A 23030-nucleotide genomic window follows, 5' to 3' on the forward strand; every position below is an offset into this window, starting at 1 on the left:
GATTCAAGTTGAAAGGCATTGAGAGCATGCAGGGCATTTACATCAATGAAGACATCACCCCAATGAGACTTGCTGTCCTTCATGTGAGAAAGTCAAGTCCCCATGTGAAGAGAGTATCAACTAGCAATGGCAACACTGTATGCAAGCTCACTAATGATGAATTCAAAACGATTAAATCCCCTGATGACCTCTTTGATGTTGGTCTTGACAGCATTAAAGACTAGAACTTCAAGCTTCATTTCATGGAACTGCAATCCTGATTGACTGGTGTTTATTACAATAATTTGTAATTTGTGGATTTTGTTGGGGGTAGCAATTATTCAAGGAATCTCTTCCTTTTTGCTCTCTCATAATGTTTATACCTTGTGCTTTATCATCCAATTCTTATAAACATCTCACATTAATACTTAATTTTGTCATTTTTTTTAATGATAAATTTGAATTTGAAGGAACCAGGGCAGAGCCCGTGGTGGAGACGAGTGGTTTTCAGCCTCTGAAGCAGGCACACTTTCTTTTAAAAGAATGGATCATAATTTGTCTATTTCTTTTCTTTTTCTATCTTTTTTGTTTAGAGTAAAATCATACAAACAGAGAACTAGGGGGTCAACTACGAAAGAGATCAAGCAAAACCTCTCCCCTCTGGAGCAACGCCTAACTCAGAACCTTACAGTTATCTACAAAAGAGGGAAGACAGGGAGGAAGAGTTCCAGTGTTGATTCCACCAGAGTGTGATGAAGGAATTTATACAAGAGCATCACACGAGTCACTGAAATCTTGGGCTGGCTATATGAGCAACTTGGTTGTCATCAAGCAGGAAAATGGCTAGTGGACACGTTTCATGCCAGCACTAATGTGTCAAGCCTAAGAAGAATAAGTGCCATTCCTGATGATAAAACACAGAGATGTGACAACAATCGTCTTTGGTCTGGGAATGGACCTTACCATGTTATGTCTTATGGAAGAGTAACCCAAGGGCATTTGTGGTGGATGCTTTTTCAATCTCTTGGCATTCGCTCATCTTGTATTTATTTCCGCCATTTTGTCTCCTTACAGAAGTTTCGAGAAGACAAGGTGGACAAGGCGTTGTTAATCGCCCCTCTTTGGAGGGCCAACCATGGTTTCCCATAACCCTTCTGTTTCTGATCGACATACCACTCCTACCAACCGATCCTCTTGTGGAGCATCTGAATCCATTTCCAAGCCTCCAGCTAACCGCTTGGATCATCTCAACAAATGTTGGCGCTCAGCTGGATTTTATGAACACGCTTCAAGTCTCATCGCCCTCTCTTGGCGAGATAGAACCAACCAACGAGTCGGCATGGAAGCAGTGGCTTCGCTGGTGTGGTGAACAATCGATTGATCCCTTTAATCCATGCTTATTTAATGTGATAAATAGTAGCTATGAGCAATTATACATAGGATTTTGTTAGTGCATGTCAGACCCAAAGTTGCTCACAAATGTGGTATGTACAAATCCAAAGCAAATTCTGTTTGCATTGGTACATGAAATCACATTTCTGTCAAATTTATTGCAGGTAAAATGTCTTCATACATGTACTAAAGTTTGTTTTCCATATTATTTGCTGACAAAATGTTGCCTTTATCAAATTTTAAGGTCACTGGTCAAGTGATTGTTTGCATTGATGGGTTTTTTGGTTTGGTGAAGAGAAAGAAAGCTGGTTCAAATGCTGGTGGAACTACTCACCATAAGACATTTCTATCAGAAGATGAATATATGTAAAGAACTTTGTGGATGGATACAGGATAGAACATGGTCAAACGTCAAAGGTAACTTATTTAAAGTGTTGATCACACAGTGCTTTGCAAACACAGTTGATAAGCCTTGTGCTTCATGTACTACGCACTTGAGGGAACTGCATATCTTGCTCTTTTTACAGATGTGGTATGTACAAATCCTTTTCAAATTCTGTTTGCATTGGTACATGAAATCACAATTCTGTGAACTTTATTGCAGGTATAATGTCTTCACTCATGTACTAAAGTTTGTTTTCCACATTATTTGCTGACAAGATGTTGCCTTTATCTAATTTTAAGGTCACTGGTCAAGTGATTGTTTGCATCGATGGGTGTTTTGGTTTGGTGAGGAGAAAGAAAGCTGGTTCAAGTGCTGGTGGAACTAGTCACCATAAGACATTTTTCCAAGAGGATGAATATGTAAAGAACTTTGTGGATGGATACAGGATAGAACATGGTCAAGTGTCAAAGATACACTGTAACTTATGTAAAGTGTTGACCATACCGTGCTTTGCAAACACACTCGATAAGCCTTGTGCTTCATGTACTACGCCCTTGAGGGAACTGCATATCTTGCTCTTTTTACAGATGTGGTATGTACAAATCCTTTTCAAATTCTGTTTGCATTGGTACATAAAATCACAATTCTGTCAATGTTATTGCAGGTAAAATGTCTTCATTCATGTCTCAAAGTTTGTTTTCCATATTATTTGCTGACAAAACGCTGCTTATATCTAATTTTAAGGTCAGTGGTCAAGTGATTGTTTTCATTGATGGGTGCTTTGGTTTGGTGAAGAGAAAGAAAGATGGTTCAAGAGCTGGTGGAACTACTCACCATAAGACATTTTTCAAAGAGGATGAATATGTAAAGAACTTTGTGGATGGATACAGGATAGAACATGGTCAAACGTCAGAGGAAACTTATGTAAAGTGTTGATCACACAGTGCTTTTCAAAGTAATACACTCGATAAGCCGTGTGCTTCATGTACTACGCCCTTGAGGGAACTGCATATCTTGCTCTTTTCACAAATGTGGTATGTACAAATCCAATGCAAATTCTGTTTGCATTGGTAGATAAAATCACAATTCTGCCAATGTTATTGCAGGTAAAATGTCTTAATTCATGGACTAAAGTTTGTTTTATTATTTGCTGATTTGCCTATATCTAATTTTAAGGTCACTGGTCAAGTGATGGGTGCTTTGGTTTGGTGAGGAGAAAGAAAGCTGTTCAAGTGCTGCTGGAACTTCTCACCGTAAGACATTTTTCCAAGAGGATGAATATGTAAAGAAGTTTGTGGATGGATACAGGATAGAACATGGTCAAGGGTCAAGCGTAGAACCAAAATTTGCCCACAACAGCAGGTAATTGGCAAAAAAAAACGATCGCAAAAAATTAACCAATACTATCAAATAAGTGACGTAGCATGCGAGCAGCTTGACATTTCGCCTCGACCATTTTCCACTTTCCTTCACATTCATTCACATGTATCAGAGAGAAAAATGGGGTTCTGCCAGGCAATTGGATGTTGAAATGACTTTTCCTTTCAATCAGCAACACATAAAGCCTTCCAAAGGAATATAAATGAAGTGTGTAAAGATCTCAGTAGTGGGGAAGGGTTGACAGTTTGTGGGGATACTGTTCTTATACATTCATGGAAATGAAGACAAGCAAAATCATGGCCATTACACTAGTGCAAGTCACAGAGGCCACAAGTTCCGTGGCCAGGGAAAAGCTAGCATTTGAGCGGGCTCTTGATGAATTATTGGAGGCGGGTTGCAATATTACCACAGTTGCAACTGACAGACATGCAGGGATAAGAAAGTTGATGAGGGAAAAGCATTCCCTTTTATTGATCATCAGTTTGATGTTTGGCACATGGGCAAGTCTATTGTTAAGAAGCTTATCGCTAAAAGCTAGAGAAAGGAATGTGAAATGCTAGGGCCATGGATAAGGGCAGTGAGAATTCATCTTTGGAATGCAGCTGTCCACTGCAAAGGTGATGAGGAACTGCTTGTAGAAACATGGCAATCAATCACGCACCAAGTGTGCAATGTCCACACCTGGAACTCAGGAGAGTAGTGTTACGGTCACATGCCTGACCTGTGTTTGACCTGATATGTCATATAGTTAGGCAGATGTAACATTTTGACCACTTGATAATAAATAGGGTCTCTATTTCCACTGACCAGAGAAAGTGGTCCGATACATAAATTTGTCTGGGAAATGACAGGCCCAAGGTACATGAATGTCTTACATTGTATGTGATGACAAACACGTTTCCAGGGGTGGTCGAGTTTCAGACCATCACCAGGGTATATAATGGGGTAACATTGATTGGGAGAGAGAGTTTTTCTTCGATAGTCTGATCTGATTAAAATGAACCTAATGAACCTGCACATACGCCTGTAGTCTACGTTTTGTATGAGTTCGTAGCAGACTTAACAGTATCATGAGTGTCCGGTGCTCATACCCCACTTGAATCCACTAAAGAAAGAAAAATAAAGTGGCTCACTCCTGATTCTCCTCATGTAGCTTTGCAAGAAGTTCTATCTGATAGAAATCTTGTCAAGGATATCAGGCACCTCAACAAAGCCTGCAGGACTGGAGATTTGGAATCATTCCATGGAATGCTTCTGAATATGCTCCCAAGCGGACCGAATTTGACTATGCATTTAGAAGTCATTTCCAGTTGGAAGAAATGTCCAGTTATCCAACTGGTCCAGTTAGGATTTCCAGTTACCCAACTGGTTCCAGTTAGAAGTCAATTCCAGTCGGAAAACATTAGTTACTCCACTGGTTCCAGTTAGGATTTCCAGTTACCCAACTGGTTCCAGTTAGGATTTCCAGTTACCCAACTGGTTCCAGTTAGAAGTCATTTCCAGTTAGAAGTCATTTCCAGTTGGAAGACATTTCCAGTTACTCAACTGGTTCTAGTTAGGGTTTCCAGTTGCCCGACTGGTTCCAATTGGTTTCAATGAATATATTCCAGTCAAAACCAATTGAAACCAGTTGAAACCAATTGAAACCAATTGAAAACCAGTTAGAAATCCAACTGGTTTCAATTGGATTTTGGTCCTGGGTATCCAGTCATGCTAGCAAGGCTGCAGTTGGCTGTACGGGACCATAACAACAATGTCGGGAGAGAATATGCCACTGTCAAAGAACCCTAAACCTGTCGCTGATAATAAGAGTGAAGTGCACATAATTATTCAAAGCGTGGAAAGTCATGGAGCACAAAAGACAAGCAGGTCCCCAAAAACCTACGACTATGTGAGAGACATGCAGGTACATATACTGCAACTGAAAGGTGGAACTGCAGACATAGAGGAAGTTCCTCTACCTAATATCCCAAGCAATATCGCACCGGTCCCTAGACCCCCAGTAGACGAACTCAAGAAAATGAGATATAGTCGTTACCAGCCTGGAGCAGGTTTCAGTATAAGAATGCTACGAGCTTTACTACATTACATGCCAAATATATATTTGTAGTCTCAGGATGTTTTTAAAGGACAAGTCCACCCCAACAAAAACTTGATTTGAATAAGGAGAAAAAAATCAACAAGCATAACACTGAAAATTTCATCAAAATCGGAAGTAAAATAAGAAAGTTATGACATTTTAAAGTTTCGCTTCATTTCACAAAACAGTTATATGCACATCTTGATCGGTATGCAAATGAGGGTACTGATAAAATCACTCAATCACTATTTCTTTTGTATTTTACTGTATGAAATATTTTGATTTTCTTGTTATTGTCATGTGAAATGAAGTTTCATTCCTCCCTGAACACGTGGAATTCCATTATTTTAACATTTGTGCTTCAGGCAAGAAGGTTCTAATCATTAAATTCGTAAAAATTTAAATATTGTATAATTCAAACAATAAAAACCAAAAGAAATAGTGAGTGACATCATTGACTCTCTAATTTGATTGTAACTGGCTCGTGCATACAACTATTTTGTTAAAAATAAGCAAAACTTTGATATGTCATAACTTTCTTATTTTGCATCCGATTTTGCTGAAATTTTCAGCATTGTGCTTGTCTGATTTTTCTCTATGGATTCAAATCAACATTTTTCTGAGGTGGACTTGACCTTTAAGGATGGGAAATGTAATCTTTATTTTCTTGACAATGTTATGACATACCTCTCAAACGAAGGAACCTTCATACTAGATACCGATGCATCTGATTTTGGTATTGGAGCATTGCAATCGCAGATGCAGTGGGATTCTTCACAGAATGTTTCCAGGAGCAGCCAATAGTTTACGCAAGAAAATCTCTGACAAAGTCACAGCGACACTATTGTGTAAGTCGCCGAGAACTTCTCGCTGTCGTGACGTTTATTAATCAATTTCGACACTATCTACTTGGACGTGAATTTGTGGTGAGAACTGATCATAGTGCTCTTAAGATGGATAATGTCCTTCCGAGAGAGATCCAATCAAATGGCTAGACGGTAAGAGATCTTAACACAATTCAACTTTAAGACGGAGCACCACGCAGGTCTTAGTCATGCAAATGCCGATGCTTTATCTCATGTACCGTGCAGCCCAGAAATGTGTGAGTGCTATGATGGGAGACATATGCTGAGTTCCCTTCCTTGTCATGGATGTAAGCACTGTAGGAAATAAAATGTAGCCTGTTCTGATTTCATGGAGCTTGATGATGTGATGCCGTTAACGATAAAGAAAGGTAGACCTAAGTGTAAATGTGACCTACCATCCCCAACCCACCAATAAGTTGGCAGGTAAGGTTCTCTGTAAAAAGCCAAAATACTAATTTTGTCTCCAAAACCCAAAATAAAAAAAATAGCTCATCTGAAAGAGCAATTCTTCTTCCTACTATAAAATCTATAAGTCGTGAAAAAGTAGAATAAGAGAAAAGATACAAGATTTTCTTGGACACTACTTTTTCGGACTGCTGGAAGTTTCACTGAGATTACACAGTATGCACATCTCATGCTTGAGTGAACCCCAAACTTTTTAAACCTTGTTTTCTCCTTATTTTCCTTACCCTCTTGCTGAATTTCCTCTGCATGCAATCAAGTACTTATTAAGGTTATTGTTGGTCAATTTTAACATATCATATATTAATTTAAGGCTTAGGAAATGAATTTTCAAGCTCGATAAAAATCTCAATATTCATTAGGGTCGACTAATTGTTGGTTTTGGGATGGCAGGTCAAAAATAAGCTGCAGTGCACGTCATTTTGGAGACGACAGGAAGTGCAGGATCAGCACTGTAAAGGAACAGATTCAAATATGTTGAAATGTACCTTTAAGTGGCTTATGGTTTGGTTCACCTAGAGCAGTGATGTGAACCTTTCCCGTACCACCAGCGAAGGAATTGAGTAGAATATCCTTTTAACAGTACTAGTCAAATGTATATCTATGTGCTACATGTGATGCTGTAGCAAGACCACTCAGCGAAATCGCTTGGATTGGTGCAAGGGAAAACATGTACAGGCCTAAAGGGATTGGGTGTGTCCGTTGCTTAGGGTTGCAAAATTCCAGGCAATCTTCGTAGTGGAAGTCTCAAGGAAATAAGAGAATATCCAGAAATAAATCCAACTGTCGGTAAGGCAGAATGGGCAGGTGGAGAATGGGGCAACACCCCAAATTGTATGTGACTAACAGGGGAGTAATTTCAGTTCTGGGAGCGCTACAGGGACTGGAGGCGTCGGAGGGAGATAAGAGATCAATTGGAAAGAATCAAACTGTCAGTTGTACAAGTGCAGTAATTTGTTTGCCATCTGGATATTGTCATCCTTATTTACAATGTAAATTCTGAAAGGTTTCCATGGCAAAGAAAAATAGCGTATTCTTGTCTTCAGGAGAATGTCGTTCTGAAGACGACAAGAACACACCTGTCGCAACGTCGAGATTGGGTGGTCCTTTTCAGGTCAAAACTTGCCCAAGAAAGATACATGGTGTACCGTGAAATCTACTACACTATGTTATCCTTATTATTTTTCCTGCAGAATGTGAAATCTTTCTGTGTGACTTTCACAGGGAGCCGTCTTGGACGCAATGGACAAAGAAGACTCCCCCTGGACTTAAACACAGGGTGATCAAAGCTGCCATTGATTGCTAATACCCTTACTTCAACTGCCTATTGGTAACTGAATTTGATGCTAATATATTACAACATTTACAAGTTGCCATGATCACAACAGAATTATGTGTAATGTAAGAATTTTGACAAAAATATGATTTCTGAGGTCTGCTATGGTCATCTCAGAAAGCAAAAAAAAATCTATCATATGTATACCTAGAGAGATTTTTCATTCACAACAAAAACTGGGACGAATTTACATAGAAAAAATTATCAGACACAATTAAAATTTTTTCCCTGCCCATGATCATTGTTGATCAATTATTGTTTGGTATGATGATGATGATGATCTACAGCATTTATACTGTGCCATATTTCTGTTATAACATTCAAAGGGGTTATAGGAGACATTTGTAAATGGAGGGGGATGGATTGCAAACACGAAAAGAACAAATCTGACCGGCAAGGTAAATGTCTATTGCCAACTCGTCCACTCATCAAATGGGCTACCTTCACTTAGTCTAATGCCATTCCATCATCAACATTTTGTCTAACAACCATTTGGTCCACTCATCACTTTGTCTTATCACCAGTTAGTCTATGACCCTTACATCTCATAACCAGTTGGTCTAATATCCATTTTTTCATTCATTTCGCCCAATCAACACCGAGTCCAATTATACCAAATAGTATTTCACTGTATGGCTAGTGGACCACTATTTGTTAGTTCAAATGGTAATTAGACCACGTGGATAGTGGCTGAACTGATGGTAGACTAAATGACAGACGAGTTGGTAGATAGATTAATTGGTATTAGGCACATTAAAAATAATCCCCTGGTGAGTGTATGTAACAACTAGATCTTGCTTGTCCAATGCCATTTAGTGATGATTGATTGATTGCAAATCTTTAGATCTAGGCACCATAACACAAAGATTGGCGGTTAATCGCACGCTTGGTTTTTATGATCAAATGTACAGTGAAGTTAAAGCAATCACTTGTAAAATACATGTAATGTTCTACGGTTGATTGCCAATCTTGCATATGGAGATCTGAGTCCTGTCTTAAAGAGAGTTGCGCATGATCCTATCAATCACAACTATGGAAAGCCAGCAAAGTCAACATAAAAAATTCTAGACATGACTGTATATCCGAAAAATTAATTGATTTCTTGACAATTTGTTGCAGTCTCCTTCGTTTACAAAGGACACTGCAAATTTCCTGAAGAAAAGATTATGACACTAATCGACTTCCAGATATTTACGATTGATTGGATTAATCATAACTCTTTGTAAGACAGGGCCCTGTAACAATCCTCACTCTGTCCTATTTACTGGAGCCTGTTCCTGAATCAACATCCTCCTCTGTTTCTTTGGGGGGTTTGGTCTCTGCTTTCAGCTTCACCAGACATTTCCATTATCTAAAATGAAACATACCTCTGTCGACTATTTACAGGAACCTGCTCCTTCAGCAGCATCCTCCTTCTCTGTTTTGGTCTCCTTGATGGTTTCCGCTTGCAGTTTCACCAGAGCAGTCTCCGCTTTCTGGATGACGGCTCTAGTCAGGGCGATCTGCGTGTTGACGTACTGGCATCGGTCTCGCCCCATCATGGCTAGTTCCTCGTTGCCGGCCTGGAAGGCTGCTTCGGATGCTGCCTCCAGGGTTAAGAGGGCACTGTTTAAAATAGCTTCAAGGTCCTGAGGAAGCAGGATACACAAGAGAATTGACATTCCCAAAGATGCAAAGTCGGCAATGGATCATGTTTGATAAGCCTATTAGGACAACTGTCACTGAACGGAACAGTGCAATAAATGTTATTGCCAATACAGTCCGACCTCTCTTATCCGGACACGTTGGGACCAGCACCAATCTGGATAAGGGATTTATCCGGATCTGGGAGACCCAAAATATAATACACGCAGCTGCTGCCTGCGCCTCCCCGAAGTAACGGCAGTAGCTACCGGTACACGTTATCTATTTTAGTGGGCGTACAGTATTCACTGCTGTATAAGTGGAAATTATAGGCGGTTGAAATCGAAATCAGGGTTGCCCCCTGATTTACTGGAAAATTATCCCGCCTTCGTTCTTTCGGTGATTTGGGTGAGATATTTTCATGAAAAATAATGCTGTTGTAGGTAGACTATATTTGAAAATATATGTAATTAAAGGAGTTTGCATTAAAGATGGAGTTCAAATTGAAATCTCACTTCCTCACGTCCTTGATTGAATTTGAAAAAAAAAAAATCTCGGCAAGTGTGCGTCCGGATAATAGAGAGATCCGGATAAGGGGAGGCCTAATTCATTCAAATTCATTATCAAGTCAATGAAATCAAATTCTTAGGACTGTATTCTGAAGTCAGGTTTAACTAAGACCACTTTGATGAGATGATTTGATCATGGAACAAATGAGTCCCTGTTCTGAATTGTTATGACTTGGGTAAATTGCCAATTCGTCTATTACTAATACGTCCACCCTGCACTTGGTCTACCTTCCTTTAGTCTTATGCCATTCGTCTAACAACCGTTTGGTCCAATTATCAATTGGTCCAATAATCACTCCGTCTATTCACCGGATCGTATATGGCAATTTCATCTCATAACCAGCTGATCTAATACCCATTTTCTTTTCATTCATTTCGTCCAATTAACATCGAGTCCAATTAGACCAAATGGTATGTGGACCAACTGGTTATTTGTGAAGAAATGGTGAGTGGATGAAATGGCAATTAATCCATATGGATAGAGAAGATGAGCTGGTGGTTGACTAAATGATAGTAGATGAGTTGGTAATTGGACGAATTGGCATTAGATCAATTGATGATAAACCATATCGTCGCACGCACCACAAACCGTTCTCTCTGCGCACTTCGATGCGAAAGTTAAGCGCACTGTATCTATTCCACGAACCGTCCTCTCTGTTACGTTGCCCACTGTGGCGTAAATAATTGACTTCAAGAAAATATAAAGATACGGGATGAAACTTTGGAACCTGAACTTTTTAACAAAGACACTGGTAAATAATTTGCTCTCCTTGTAGGTGCGCTTATTGCTGGTTTGAAAAAAAACTTTTCTTTAAATGCATTTTCTGCAAAAGTAACTTTCGCATCAAAGTGCGCAGAGAGGACAGTTCGTGGTGCGTGCGACGATATGAATACCAAAGGTATAAAAGCGAATTTGTTTCAGAACCATAATGAAATCATAGCAATCTTCATACTGGCTATTGATTGTAACCAATTAGAACGTAATCTTTTTAAGACTTGTAATCATTCACAAATTTAATATTATATTGACCTCAAAGAAGATAATTCTGTGTTTATCTTATTAGAAAATGTACATAGGCTTTTGTACACAAATTCACTTTTTTGAGCAATTATGGAACCCTGTACCAGTAAAAAGTCAGCAAGCCACGTGCGCCCCCAAGAAAGAAAATTGAGCAGTGGATTTATCACGAAAAATGTTGAGGGGGGGATGAATCAGCCCCCCCCCCCCAAGTCAAGTTAACTATGGATAGAATAATGGCTAAAATCTCCCAAAGTATAATATCAATCAATCAGCTTTTCTCTCAAATCATTCTTAACTGCTTCAGAAGGACAACCAAGATAGCTTTCTCGCCATACACAACTTTGGAAAGAGCACAGTAAACAGACCAAAAGCTTCAGTCTCTGTATTTTGGTTGCTCCGCTGAACTACATTGGCTCCACTCACCAATACATAGTGAAATGTCAGAAATGTTAAGAAAATCCCCAGAAACGGCAGTTATTCTTGTCTAAGTTAACATAAGAAGTATACAATGTAAGTAAACTTTGACATTTTTGGCTTTCCATAATTTTAGCAGAGTTAGACCGGACTTCAGAATAAGGGCTACCTAACGTAGAAAGAGGTATAAGCAAATACCTGTAGCTCATGCCTGCGATCATCGATGTTGACCCGTGCCTCGATGACCTCTTCCCACAGTTCTTCAGAATGGTAGCCAAGCTTCTCAGCTTGCCGATGCTTCTGAACTCTATCCATCAGAAGTTCAATATCCTATACGACAATGAGAAACATAAAAAAAATAGAGGATTCCAATATTTTACCAAGATGTTGCAAGAAAACATTTGCAATCAACTGCAAATTTCTTGGTCCTGGTGGGTGTTTCATAAAGCTGTTCGTAAGTTACAAGCGAATTTAAGAACGACTGGTGATCCTTTCTTACGTGCTAAATAATCACCTACAATTATTGGTGAACATCATTTACCACAAGAAAAGATCACCAGTCGTTCTTAAAGTCGCTCTAACTTACGAACAGCTTTATGAAACAGACCCCTGGTGGGTGTTTCATAAAGCTGTTCGTAAGTTACAAGCGAATTTAAGAACTGGTGATCCTTTCTTGTGGTAAATGGTATATTCATTGGCGATGGTTAAGCGCGTAAGAAAGGTTCACCAGTCGTTCTTAACTTACATGTACGAACAGCTTTATGAAATGGCCCCCTGGTGGGGGTTTCATGAATCTGTTTGTAAAGTTACGCACAACTATACGCACGACTGGAACATGGTCTTAGGTCATAAATCAATTACATAGGGATATCACATAGCACAAGAAAGAATCACCAGTCATGCGTAAGGTCATTCGTCACTTATGAAGAGCTTTATGAAACACCCACCTGTCGTGTGATTGATCCAATTAACCTCAACCAGATGTAAATCCATCAATGTCATGATTTTTCCCACGGGAAATTTGCACAATGTCCTTTAAGAGGAAGCACACACTGAATTTTCAAGATGACATTGAATGCAAGAGTATGTCGTATCTAGAATTTTTTTTTAACTAGATGTGCATTTTAGATGTTAGTATTGCTGGCTTTCCATGGTTTTGGTCGATTGGATCAATTGCATCTCTTTTTAAAGGGGAAGTTCACCCTAAGAAAAAGTTTATTGTAAAAATAGCAGAAAAAATAATAAAAAATATTGCAGAAGGTTTGAGAAAAATTCATCAAATAATTAAAAAGGTATTAGAATTTCAATTATTTGATCTGTGACATCATATGCGAGCAGCATTCCTACGTAGCGAATGGTAAAAAATCAATGAGATGTAATTTTTTCAGAAAATTGAGAATGGTTTTCACTGTACCTTTTGTATATCAATAGACAAATCATTTCACACCCGATCATGAATAGAAAACAAAATTAAGTCATCAGGAACCATACAAAATTTGAAATTCATGAATTTTATATTACATAACACATGGAACAGCTGCTCGTTTATGATGTCACAAATCCAAAATTTTGAACTCTAATAACTTTCTTACTCTTTAACGGATCTTCCTCAAACCTTCACCAATATTTTTTACTATTTTTTCTGCTATTTTTACAACAAAGTTTTCTTCAGGGTGAACTTCCCCTTTAAGACAGGTCCGTGTTATAATTTATTTTCATTTATTTGATTTGAAACGGTTTCATACACAAATAGGACACCTTTCCCATAAACAGAAGTCGTTGCTGCTACAACGACATATTGCGAACTGAACTATTTTTGCTGCAGGGTCAATCTGTGTCAAATAACCGAAATCAAAATTAAATTGAAATTAAATCACACCGTCTTGAAATCTGTTGAATTCTGAGAATCTGACGTGGCCCATGCTCACATAATTTCCTTTCAACGCAATCGGAAGGACAATTTTCCCGCTAGGACAAGGGTTCCCAGCTTTTCAAGAAAACAAAATTCCCTGATTTTTCTCTGAAGTTTAAAAATTGCCTAATAATTATTTAAACCCATTCCTAGTTTCTCACATTTACTAAGCTGTTGCAGTGAATTACATGTATTTTCAGTATAAAAATAATAGTGTAAAACTAATTAGTACCACCATAACCAGTCATTTAATAGATGTTGTTTTGATGCAAGAAAAATATAACAGTATGACTAGCGAGCTTTCTACCTTTAGGCTGATAAAAATTCCCTTGATTTTTTTCCTGACCGGAAAAAAAGTAAAACAATTTTCCCTGATGGGCTGGAGAACTCTGCAGGACACGTCAAGTTTGATGATTTGAGTGAAATGGGCACGCCCGCACTTTTGAATCAGAAATACTTTCATAGAAATGAAGCACCTGCTAAATGAATGTTTTGTACCTTAGCAAGTTCCTTGTACTTGTCGATGACAGCTACAAACGTCTGGGTTAGAAGTGCAGAAGCAGAATCGACCGTCATGGCCGCAGCATTCTTGATAAGGGTAGTACTGGTCAGAGCATCAGGGTTAACTTTCTAGAAGAAGTAATATGAAAATAAGAACATATTGGCCCGTATTCCGAAGTCGGGTTTAACTTCAACTCAGGTTTAAAGTTGTGGTTTAAGTATGGATAGCAAAATGTTACATGTACATAAATCACTAACAGTAGAAATATCATATTTCAGCTCATTTGGCTCTCAAATCATTCATTATTGTCTAGGAAGTATAAATAGATGATCATCTTCACCATCGATGAATCAGGTAAGGGCACAGTAAACATACAAAACATACAAATTAATAAAAATTTTGACACTTTTGGCTTCCCATAATTTAGCACAGAGATAGACAATGGACTAAGTTAAACTTGACTTCAGATTACAGGCCATTGAGACAAAAATTATCCAAGACACCCTGTCAAAATTCATCTGGGGCATGTTTCATAAAACTTGTAGTAATAACAAATTTGCAAGTACAGTTAAAAGCTACTGTAATCCTTCATTTTGATTGGCTGATACCAGATTATAACATGAGTCCACTCTTCAAACAGTGGACTCATGAATGAAATGGCGAATCAGGCATCAATTTGGCGCAATGTGGCAACATCGCGCATCAGCATTGGACATTTTTTATACACGTGCCCCATACGAGCTAAATTAAGCATATTTTATACAGGAAATCTGCAATAAACCATGGACTCAACCGTGGGTTTTCAAGACCACCTCTGTGAATTCGGGCCATTGAGGTTGACATCAGTGCAACAACCACCAATAAGTCGCCAGGGAATGAAAAAATGAAAAAAATGAAAATGAAAATCCATAATTTATTGTTCGAAATAGACATGAAATGAAATACTACGAAAATTTGCTTTGCCCAATTGATCGTGGGCCCGGCAGCCACCGTGCAGCGCCAGATCGACGAGGCTCTATCCCTTTTAACGCCAAACAGGGTAGCAGCAACTCCCATCTTTTAACGTCTTTTGGTCTGACGCGGCCGGGTTTGAACCCCCGACCTCCCGGTTGTGAGACGGACACTCTACCAACTGAGCCAACACACCGGTTGGTGTGTTTTTTGTAATACCCATAACAGTAAATTTTTAGTTTTGTCTTAAAAAGAAAAAACTAAAAAAGTTAGCTTGTCTGAAGGAGAATTCTTTCATCTTCATACTGAAAAATCTTCAAGTTGTAAAGTTGAATAGAAAACAAGATACAAGAGTTTCTTTGACACAAGTTTTTGCAGACAGCTTGGAAGATTCAATGAAATTGCATTGTGCACATTTCATGGTTGAGCTAACCCGATCTTCAAACGCTGATTTCTCCTATCTGAAGCTCTTCTCTGCATTCAATCAAGTATTTCAGTGAGTTATTGTTGATGAAGTTTGACAAATTATATATCATTTTAAGTCCAGTTCAGATTTTAATGTTCAAAATAGACATGAACTGAAATATTCAAAAAGTTTGTTTTGCCCAATTGATCGTGGGCCCGGCAGCCACTGTGCAGCACCAGATCGACGAGGCTCTATCGCTTTAATCATCGAATGTCAAACAGGGTAGCAGCAACTCCTATCTATTGACGTCTTTTGGTCTGACGCGGACGGGGTTTGAACTCCTGATCAACTGAGCAAACATCAGTCCTTCACGTTTATAATTTTGTGGAGCTCAATAAATCGCTCTCCTTATTTTTTTGAGGAGCTCAATTGAGCTCCTCAGAATCGCTCTCCGTGAGGAGCTCAAATCAATTCATTACAATACATGTATGATAAATTGTAGATTTTTCTTAACATTGTATATATGTAATAGCTGTGTTAGATATTAATCAATCTGTGGTGAAACTAGGCCTGGGTCACGTCAATACGTTTACAAGATGTCGTACGTGCTCCTGCTAAAAAAAAAGAAAAAAAAATTGCTAAAATTTCACATTTTCCATCTTTAAATCCATGAAATGGCCTTCTTTTTTCCGTAATTCCTTGAAATTACTCTGATTTAGTTGGAAACTATCAGAAAGATGAAGAATATTCACCACTTTCCCGACTCTGATTTGAACTTACCTCGGTACATATTGTAGTCCCACATGTAGACTTCCATGGTGTTGCCATGAAAATCTACATATGGGACTACATGGGACTGCAATATTTACCGAGATTAAATTAAAATCAGAGTCGGGAAAGAGATGAATATTCTTACTTTTTCTGATAGATTTCAACTAAATCAAAGTAATTTCAAGGAATTATGGAAAAATAAAGGCCATTTCATGGATTTAAAGATGTGAAATGTGAAATTTTTTAAATTTTTTTTTTTTTGAGGAGTGCGATTTTTTGCTCTCCTTATTTTTTTTATGGAGCGCCAGCGCGATCGCGCTCCTCAAAAATGAAGGTCTGCAACATGCCGGTTTTAAAGCTGAGGATGTGATTTCAAACTAAGAAAAATCTCAAAATTTATTTTGGGCAACTTATTGTTTGTGTTGGTGTAGCCGTTCACAAGTGATCTTGCCATTATGTGAACTTGTCGAAATAGCGTATCTCACTGTGTTGACAGTATCCATGGTACTTTGCAACACTCCCTTTAATAAAAAAGACGAAGGGCAAGAAAAGTAAAAAAAAAATTTTTCATTAATTCTTGTGTGAATGAATCACTGAAGGATGCAGATTTTGCCATACTCACAGGCAATCCTTTCACACCATCCTCCTTTACATTGTGAACAGGAAGAGCACACAATCCTCCCAATCCTACAAGTCCTGCTCGTCTGAACACTCTGTAAATGAACTGGAGTGATGTATCTTGTGAAGATGCGAGTCCATGCTTCCATCGGTGGCATGCATTCTGATACACGCAGAATGTTATTTTCCTGTAATTATAAGAAAAAAATATTCATTTAAAAACTGAATTTTTTTATTTTATGAATTTTGCATTCGAATAAGTCCAAATTTATGGATCATTTTCGAAACTTGAATTGTTGAAGTTTCAATGTGTGGCTGTATTAGACCTGCGCTGGGCATCGCTCAATGTATACTGAAGCCATAGATATAGGCTTGCATGACAAAGTTCATAGATTTTCATGGATTTGCTGGCAAGCGGCTATGTTTACGCACGAAATATGTGTAATGCGCGCATGCGCTCATCCATGCAACATACAGCGCAGCAAGGTAGGATTTTTTTCTATATACACTGTATTGTTTGGCACATAAACATGATCTATTTTGCTACTTTTTCAAAAGTTACAAGGAATTTCTGTAGCTTTTGAAGAAATAGTCATGTTTTAGGACTTGGCTCATCTTGTATTTTCATGACAATTCTAAGAGCTTTGCCTTTAAAAATTTTGTTGTCCTACCTAAGAGTCCTCTGACAGCCATAGGCGGAAATCTCTCCCCAGAGGGGGACCAAGCAAGGGCTGGAAAATTTGACAAGCAAAAAAAAAACGTTATCACCAAAAAAGCAAGGTCATCTCGTCCAAACTACGTCTACATGTTTTATTTCAAATTTGGATGATGTATTTCCATCATAAAAAGACAAAAAATAGCAGGGGAGAGATTAGACAGCTGGCAGCCGTCTGTTTCGAGGAGTTTTTTAACCTTTTTTTTTTACTCCTCATACACAAAGTACAGACGGCTCGCTATCGTGCAGCCACCATTAGGGGACTTGCAATGCAAAATCCCCCCGTCGGGGCTTTTCAATTTTTGTCTTTAATGAATAAAAAAATTGAAAATTAACGCGACCAAAATGCAAATTAATATTCCCTCTTGGCATTAATTGCCAAAAAAACGGAGAAAAATCAAGTTAAAAGGAACAACAAGTGGAATGCCTCTGGCCGTCTCACCTGCATCACGCGGTTCAATATAGCAGCTGTGCTGACTTTGAAAACTACTCTAACTCGCACAAGATGTTTAGTGATACATGGTTACTCTTATGTCCACTTTTTATGAACTAGACCAATAAACTTACAAAGATATGATGGTAATTCAACAAAAAACCCCAACATGGCCAAAGTTCATTGAACTTACATGACCTTTGACCTTGATCATGTGACCTGAAACTCACACAGGATGTTCAGTGATACTTGATTACTCTTATGTACAAGTTTCATGAATCAGATCCATAAACTTTCAAAGTTATGATGGTAATTCAACAGATAATCCCAATTCGGCCAAAGTTCATTGACCTTTGACCTTGGTCATGTGACCTGAAACGCGCACAGGATGTTCAGTGATACTTGATTACTCTAATGTCCAAGTTTAATGAACTAGACCAATAAACTTTCAAAATTATGATGGTAATTCAACAGATACCCCTGATTCGGCCAAAGTTCATTGACCCTAAATGACCTTTGACCTCAATCATGAGACCTGAAACTTGCACAAAATATTCAGTGATGCTTGGTTACTATTATGTCCAAGTTTCATGAATCAGATCCATAAACTTTCAAAGTTATGATGGGAATTCAACAGAAATCCCCAATTCGGCCAAAGTTCATTGACCCTAAATGACCTTTGACCTTGGTCATGTGACGTGAAACTCACGCAGGATGTTCAGTGATACTTGATTAACCTTATGTCCAAGTTTCATGAACTAGGTCCATATATTTTCTAAGTTATGATGACATTTCAAAAACTTAACCTCAGGTTAAGATTTCGATGTTGATTCCTCCAACATGGTCTAAGTTCATTGACCCTAAATGACCTTTGACCTTGGTCATGTGACATGAAACTCTAATAGGATGTTCAGTAATACTTGATTAACCTTATGGCCAAGTTTCATGAACTAGGTCCATATACTTTCTAAGTTATTATGTCATTTCAAAAACTTAACCTCAGGTTAAGATTTGATGTTGACGCCGCCGCCGTCGGAAAAGCGGCGCATATAGTCTCACTCTGCTATGCAGGTGAGACAAAAACGGTGACTTACCTCGGCTGTCACGCAAATTCACTTCCCTGTTTTGTCCGATCTTAAGTACATAAACACATGGCCATTGAGTCCCCTGTACAGATCGCGCTAAGAACTTCGGTCTCTGTATTTGGTGAGTGAAGCCAACGGAGTTCAGCTGAACAACCAACATAACAGAGACCGAAGCTTTTGGTCTAGGGAGACATGTGTCCCCCTGGGATTTCCGCCCATGACAACGGCTACATGTACACATTACGTTAAGCTAATCATTAATGAAAAAGAAAATGCTCACTTTCGTAATAGGAGAATCCTCCATCCGATCCTGGCAAACATGGTTGTTCAATTGTAGGCCTTTATATCTGTACTCAAATCAAACCTGGATGAAAAAAAAAAAATCAGGATTAGTCTATATCATTATAAACTGACTTAAGTTGGACTTGCCAAATGCAAAGTCAATCACATCATATTCTCACTTGCTCAATGTGTGGAATCTACAGGTAGGACTATGGTATGCCAATGACACTGCACTACATAACCCAAACTTTAAAATAATTAAAATAACACTTTTGTGACCAAAAATACTAATTTCCATACTCTGCAATTTATATTTCATTAGTGACTTGGGAATAATTTTTGTATTCACCAGACAATAGAGGCACCAGTCAGTGAATTGGGATTGTCCCAGTTTTACATGAACCGTCTTAGATTTCAAAGATTTATCCACACCTGTCAAGTTCATTCACCTGTCAAGTACCGACATCGATCAAGTGCGCTAGTATGATGGTGGGCCCCAAGTCTGCGCACCTAACAATTTGAGTTAAGATTTAACATGAATTTCTTCTTATTTCAAAAATTTTTTTGGGTTAATAATGTTCCTTATATCATTAAGAGTAAGTATACCAAATTTCTCATTGAAAAATGAAAGAAAATATAGGATTTCCTTGAAAAAACCTCGGGCAGTCATTTTCAGATTGAAAAAAAATGGTACCCCATGACTGCGCACTCATTCACTTTGCACACGATTCGGGGATTTTGATGACAAAGGCAGCATTTTGAGGCAGTCACATGAAATGCCCTGAATTCATTATTTTCCACCATTTTGAGTCGGATTTTTTTATGAATACCCGTCTATGTATTGCATGTGTAAAGTTCATGCTCGTTGCGTAACTTCTTTTACTAGAATCGCGCAGATACACGGGTGCGCTGACTTGGGAGATCGCGCAGACATGGGGGGACTCACCATAAATGTAAACATATCAGGTTTCACAAGATTATTGGAAGACAGCATCTCATGAAATATAGACGGTGAACTGGGGAAACTGAGGTCAATGAATCAATTTTTAGCACTCTCAATCCCTATTACTGCCATCCATGTCCCGCGGCAGGGGAAAGTGCAGAAAAAAAAACATCCCCTTAAACAAGGACAATCTCAATTTATCAAGAAATGATTTGTTTTGTTTACGGAACAATGTTAACATTTTGGGACCGGCGCCTCTACTGCCATAGCGCTCAAAAACTTGAATTTGCCCTCTATTATAGCGGTGCGTTCAATGCTAGTGGGCGTGTACATTTTTATTATTACATGACGTCATCCAGCCACTGCCGAGAGACAGCTTCTTTTTTTCTTGTTTATGAATGACTTCTTAATCCACTCTTAAGGAAATAAATACTTTGGGAAGGCATTTCATTGATATGAAATGTGAATTTTTCCATCATTTTGTCAAATATAGGGAAAGACTTTTCTCACTGTTTTTTCCAGATATAACTTTTGCCTTTTTTTTATAGTGATTAAACTATTCAGTATTCATACCCCTTCCCATTAAATATACATGAGTAAAGAATATGTTTCTACTGAATGATAATAATCATAATTTTCCCAATTTTTTATTAATTTGGTCTTATTCAGTTTTCTTTCATTTTCTTTTGTTTTTTACTCTAATTTTTTTTTTCTTTCCTTGTTTTTTCTTTCTTCATTTCCTTTAGAGCTTTTGTATTATTTCACTTACTTATTATTATTTTTTTTTCAAAATACTATTCTAAAAATCCTTTTCGTTTGTTTCCCCCTTTTATGCATTGTTCTAATTTTGCAGCATATTTTTCTGTGATTTCCTCCTGCTATATGCTGGAAAAGAGAAAATAAACTGGATTTGGGGCCTGCATAATCTAGGTTTTAGGATCAAAAAGGAAGAAAGGAAAAATCACTGTTTTGTACATCTATCTGAGTTTGCTATGCACTATTTATTTACTTTACCATTATGAGTGTGTGCCTATGCAGAGATTTAAAAAAAGTCCACACAATCTGGAAACAATATAATTCTTTTATTCTCTTTCATCATATTTACAATGACAGAACAATTCATATATATTACCACAAATCAATAAGCAAAGTAAAAATAACAGCAAGCACGATTTACATACAAGATGTACAAAATGAAAGTAACTTAGTGGTAGTGGCTGCAGAATTGATATTTCAGAAGTTTGTTTTATTCATTTTTAATTAGGCCTAATGTTTTCTTTATATTTTTGGGGCCACCAAACTACAGGCCACCAACAAAAATTATTATAAGGTTTTGGTGGCCAAAACGGGCCACCAACAAAAAAAGTTAATGTGGGGCCTTGGTCTATCACAACGTGCACAAAGTCAATTAACTTCCGGGTTTTGTTGTTGTTGTTCCGGGTTTCAGAGCGTCGCATGAATATGCATGAAATGGCAGAGTTTTGATAATTTTCAATCAATACCGGAGCGATCCGATCACAAACCAAGACCATTTCACGCATACACAACGTGACGGTAAATTACGTGACTGGATATCGTTATCGCTATCGATACTTCCGCACGCAGTCCGAAGGAATTATTTTGGGGACCACATGATCATGACGTGATCTGCGCAATTGACCAATCAGCGGTCTCCGAATCATTGTGTGGAAATTATATGGACAATTGTTCATTGTGCTCTTGCCATCATCGGATAGGTTCAAAACTCAAGTATAACTGAAAATCTTAAATTTATAACTCACATAGGTACAAATTAAATTTTCAGGGTAAAATTTTTGGCTTACCTTTAGAATCCAATGTCATGAATCGATTACAAAAATCTCTAGATTTTAAAACGAGAAAAACAATGGATACGACGTACTTTTTCAGAACTTTATACTTAATAAGTCTTTGAGACAGAAGTGGATACATGGATACTAAGATACGTGGATACACATGGATACGAGGATACGTGGATACTACTGGGATACGTACGTGGATACGTAGGATAAGTGGATACATGGATACGATGATACATGGATACGAGGATACGCGGATACGTGGATACGAGGATACGGCCGGGCATCTGGGATGTTTGTGGAAAAGGGGGAAAGGAAGGGAGAGTCCAGGGTGACCAGATTTCACAAAATGAAATACGGGACAATAAGATCAACAAAGAAGCCCACACAAAGTGTGGGCTTCTGAGAATCCATAGTATAATTATAAGACTTTCGAAAAAAATATAAATAATTAGAAGGAAGGTGAACGAAAGAATGAAGGAGAGAAAGAAAAGAGATGATTGGGAAGGAAAGAAAATAAAGGAAAACAGAAAAAATAACAAAGTTAGAATAAAAGAAGGATGAAAGAAATAATAAAAGAGATAAAAAAAGGTTTCCGTCATTCTTTGAAATGAATATAGAAAGAAAGAAAGAAAGAAAGGAAGGAAGGGAAGATTACTAAATGTCTGAAAGACAAAATAAAGGAGGGAATTAAAGGGGGAAAGGTGAGAAAAAGGAGGAAAGAAAAATGTCCTTCATTCTTTGAAAGAAAGAAACAAAAGAAAGAAAGTGAAAATAAGGGAAAAGAATAAGAAGGGAAAAATAAAGAAAGGAATAAAGAGTGGAAGGGAAGAATGAAGCTAGGAGGAAAGAACGAAAAAAGAGAAAATAATGGAAGGAGAGAAAGAACGAAAAGAAACAGGAGACGAAGAGAGAAGGATGCCAAGGTAATTATAAGGAAAGAAAGAATGAAGGAAATAAAAAAGTATAATGATTAAGAAGGAAAGAAAGAAAAATGAACAGACAGAGAGAGAGAAAAGAAAATGTCTAGGAAAGAAAGATAGATGGAACAAAAAAGGCAAGCAGAAAGGATAGGGTATATATAAAAT

The 23030-nt window shown here is 37.9% G+C and overlaps 1 protein-coding gene across 3 annotated transcripts in view; it reads right to left on the minus strand.

Annotated features, from left to right (window-relative positions):
* LOC121417384 (diablo homolog, mitochondrial-like) overlaps positions 1–23030 on the minus strand; it is a 41245-nt gene that overhangs the window by 14057 nt on the left and 4158 nt on the right. The window contains exons 2-7 of one of the 3 annotated variants that reach the window (XM_041611073.1): positions 19181–19264; positions 16672–16855; positions 13918–14049; positions 11706–11837; positions 9248–9508; positions 6258–6376 (exon numbers count right to left, since the gene is read on the minus strand). In XM_041611073.1, the coding sequence (XP_041467007.1) occupies positions 9257–9508; positions 11706–11837; positions 13918–14049; positions 16672–16855; positions 19181–19221 (741 nt within the window). In that variant the 5' untranslated portion in view covers positions 19222–19264 and the 3' untranslated portion in view covers positions 6258–6376; positions 9248–9256. Of the gene's footprint in view, positions 1–6257; positions 6377–9176; positions 9509–11705; positions 11838–13917; positions 14050–16671; positions 16856–19180; positions 19265–23030 lie in introns of those variants that run through there. The other 2 variants (XM_041611072.1, XM_041611071.1) reach the window with 2 other exon arrangements.

This window comes from Lytechinus variegatus, chromosome 6 (assembly GCF_018143015.1).
Source record: "Lytechinus variegatus isolate NC3 chromosome 6, Lvar_3.0, whole genome shotgun sequence".
Classification (NCBI taxonomy): Eukaryota; Metazoa; Echinodermata; class Echinoidea; order Temnopleuroida; family Toxopneustidae; genus Lytechinus; species Lytechinus variegatus.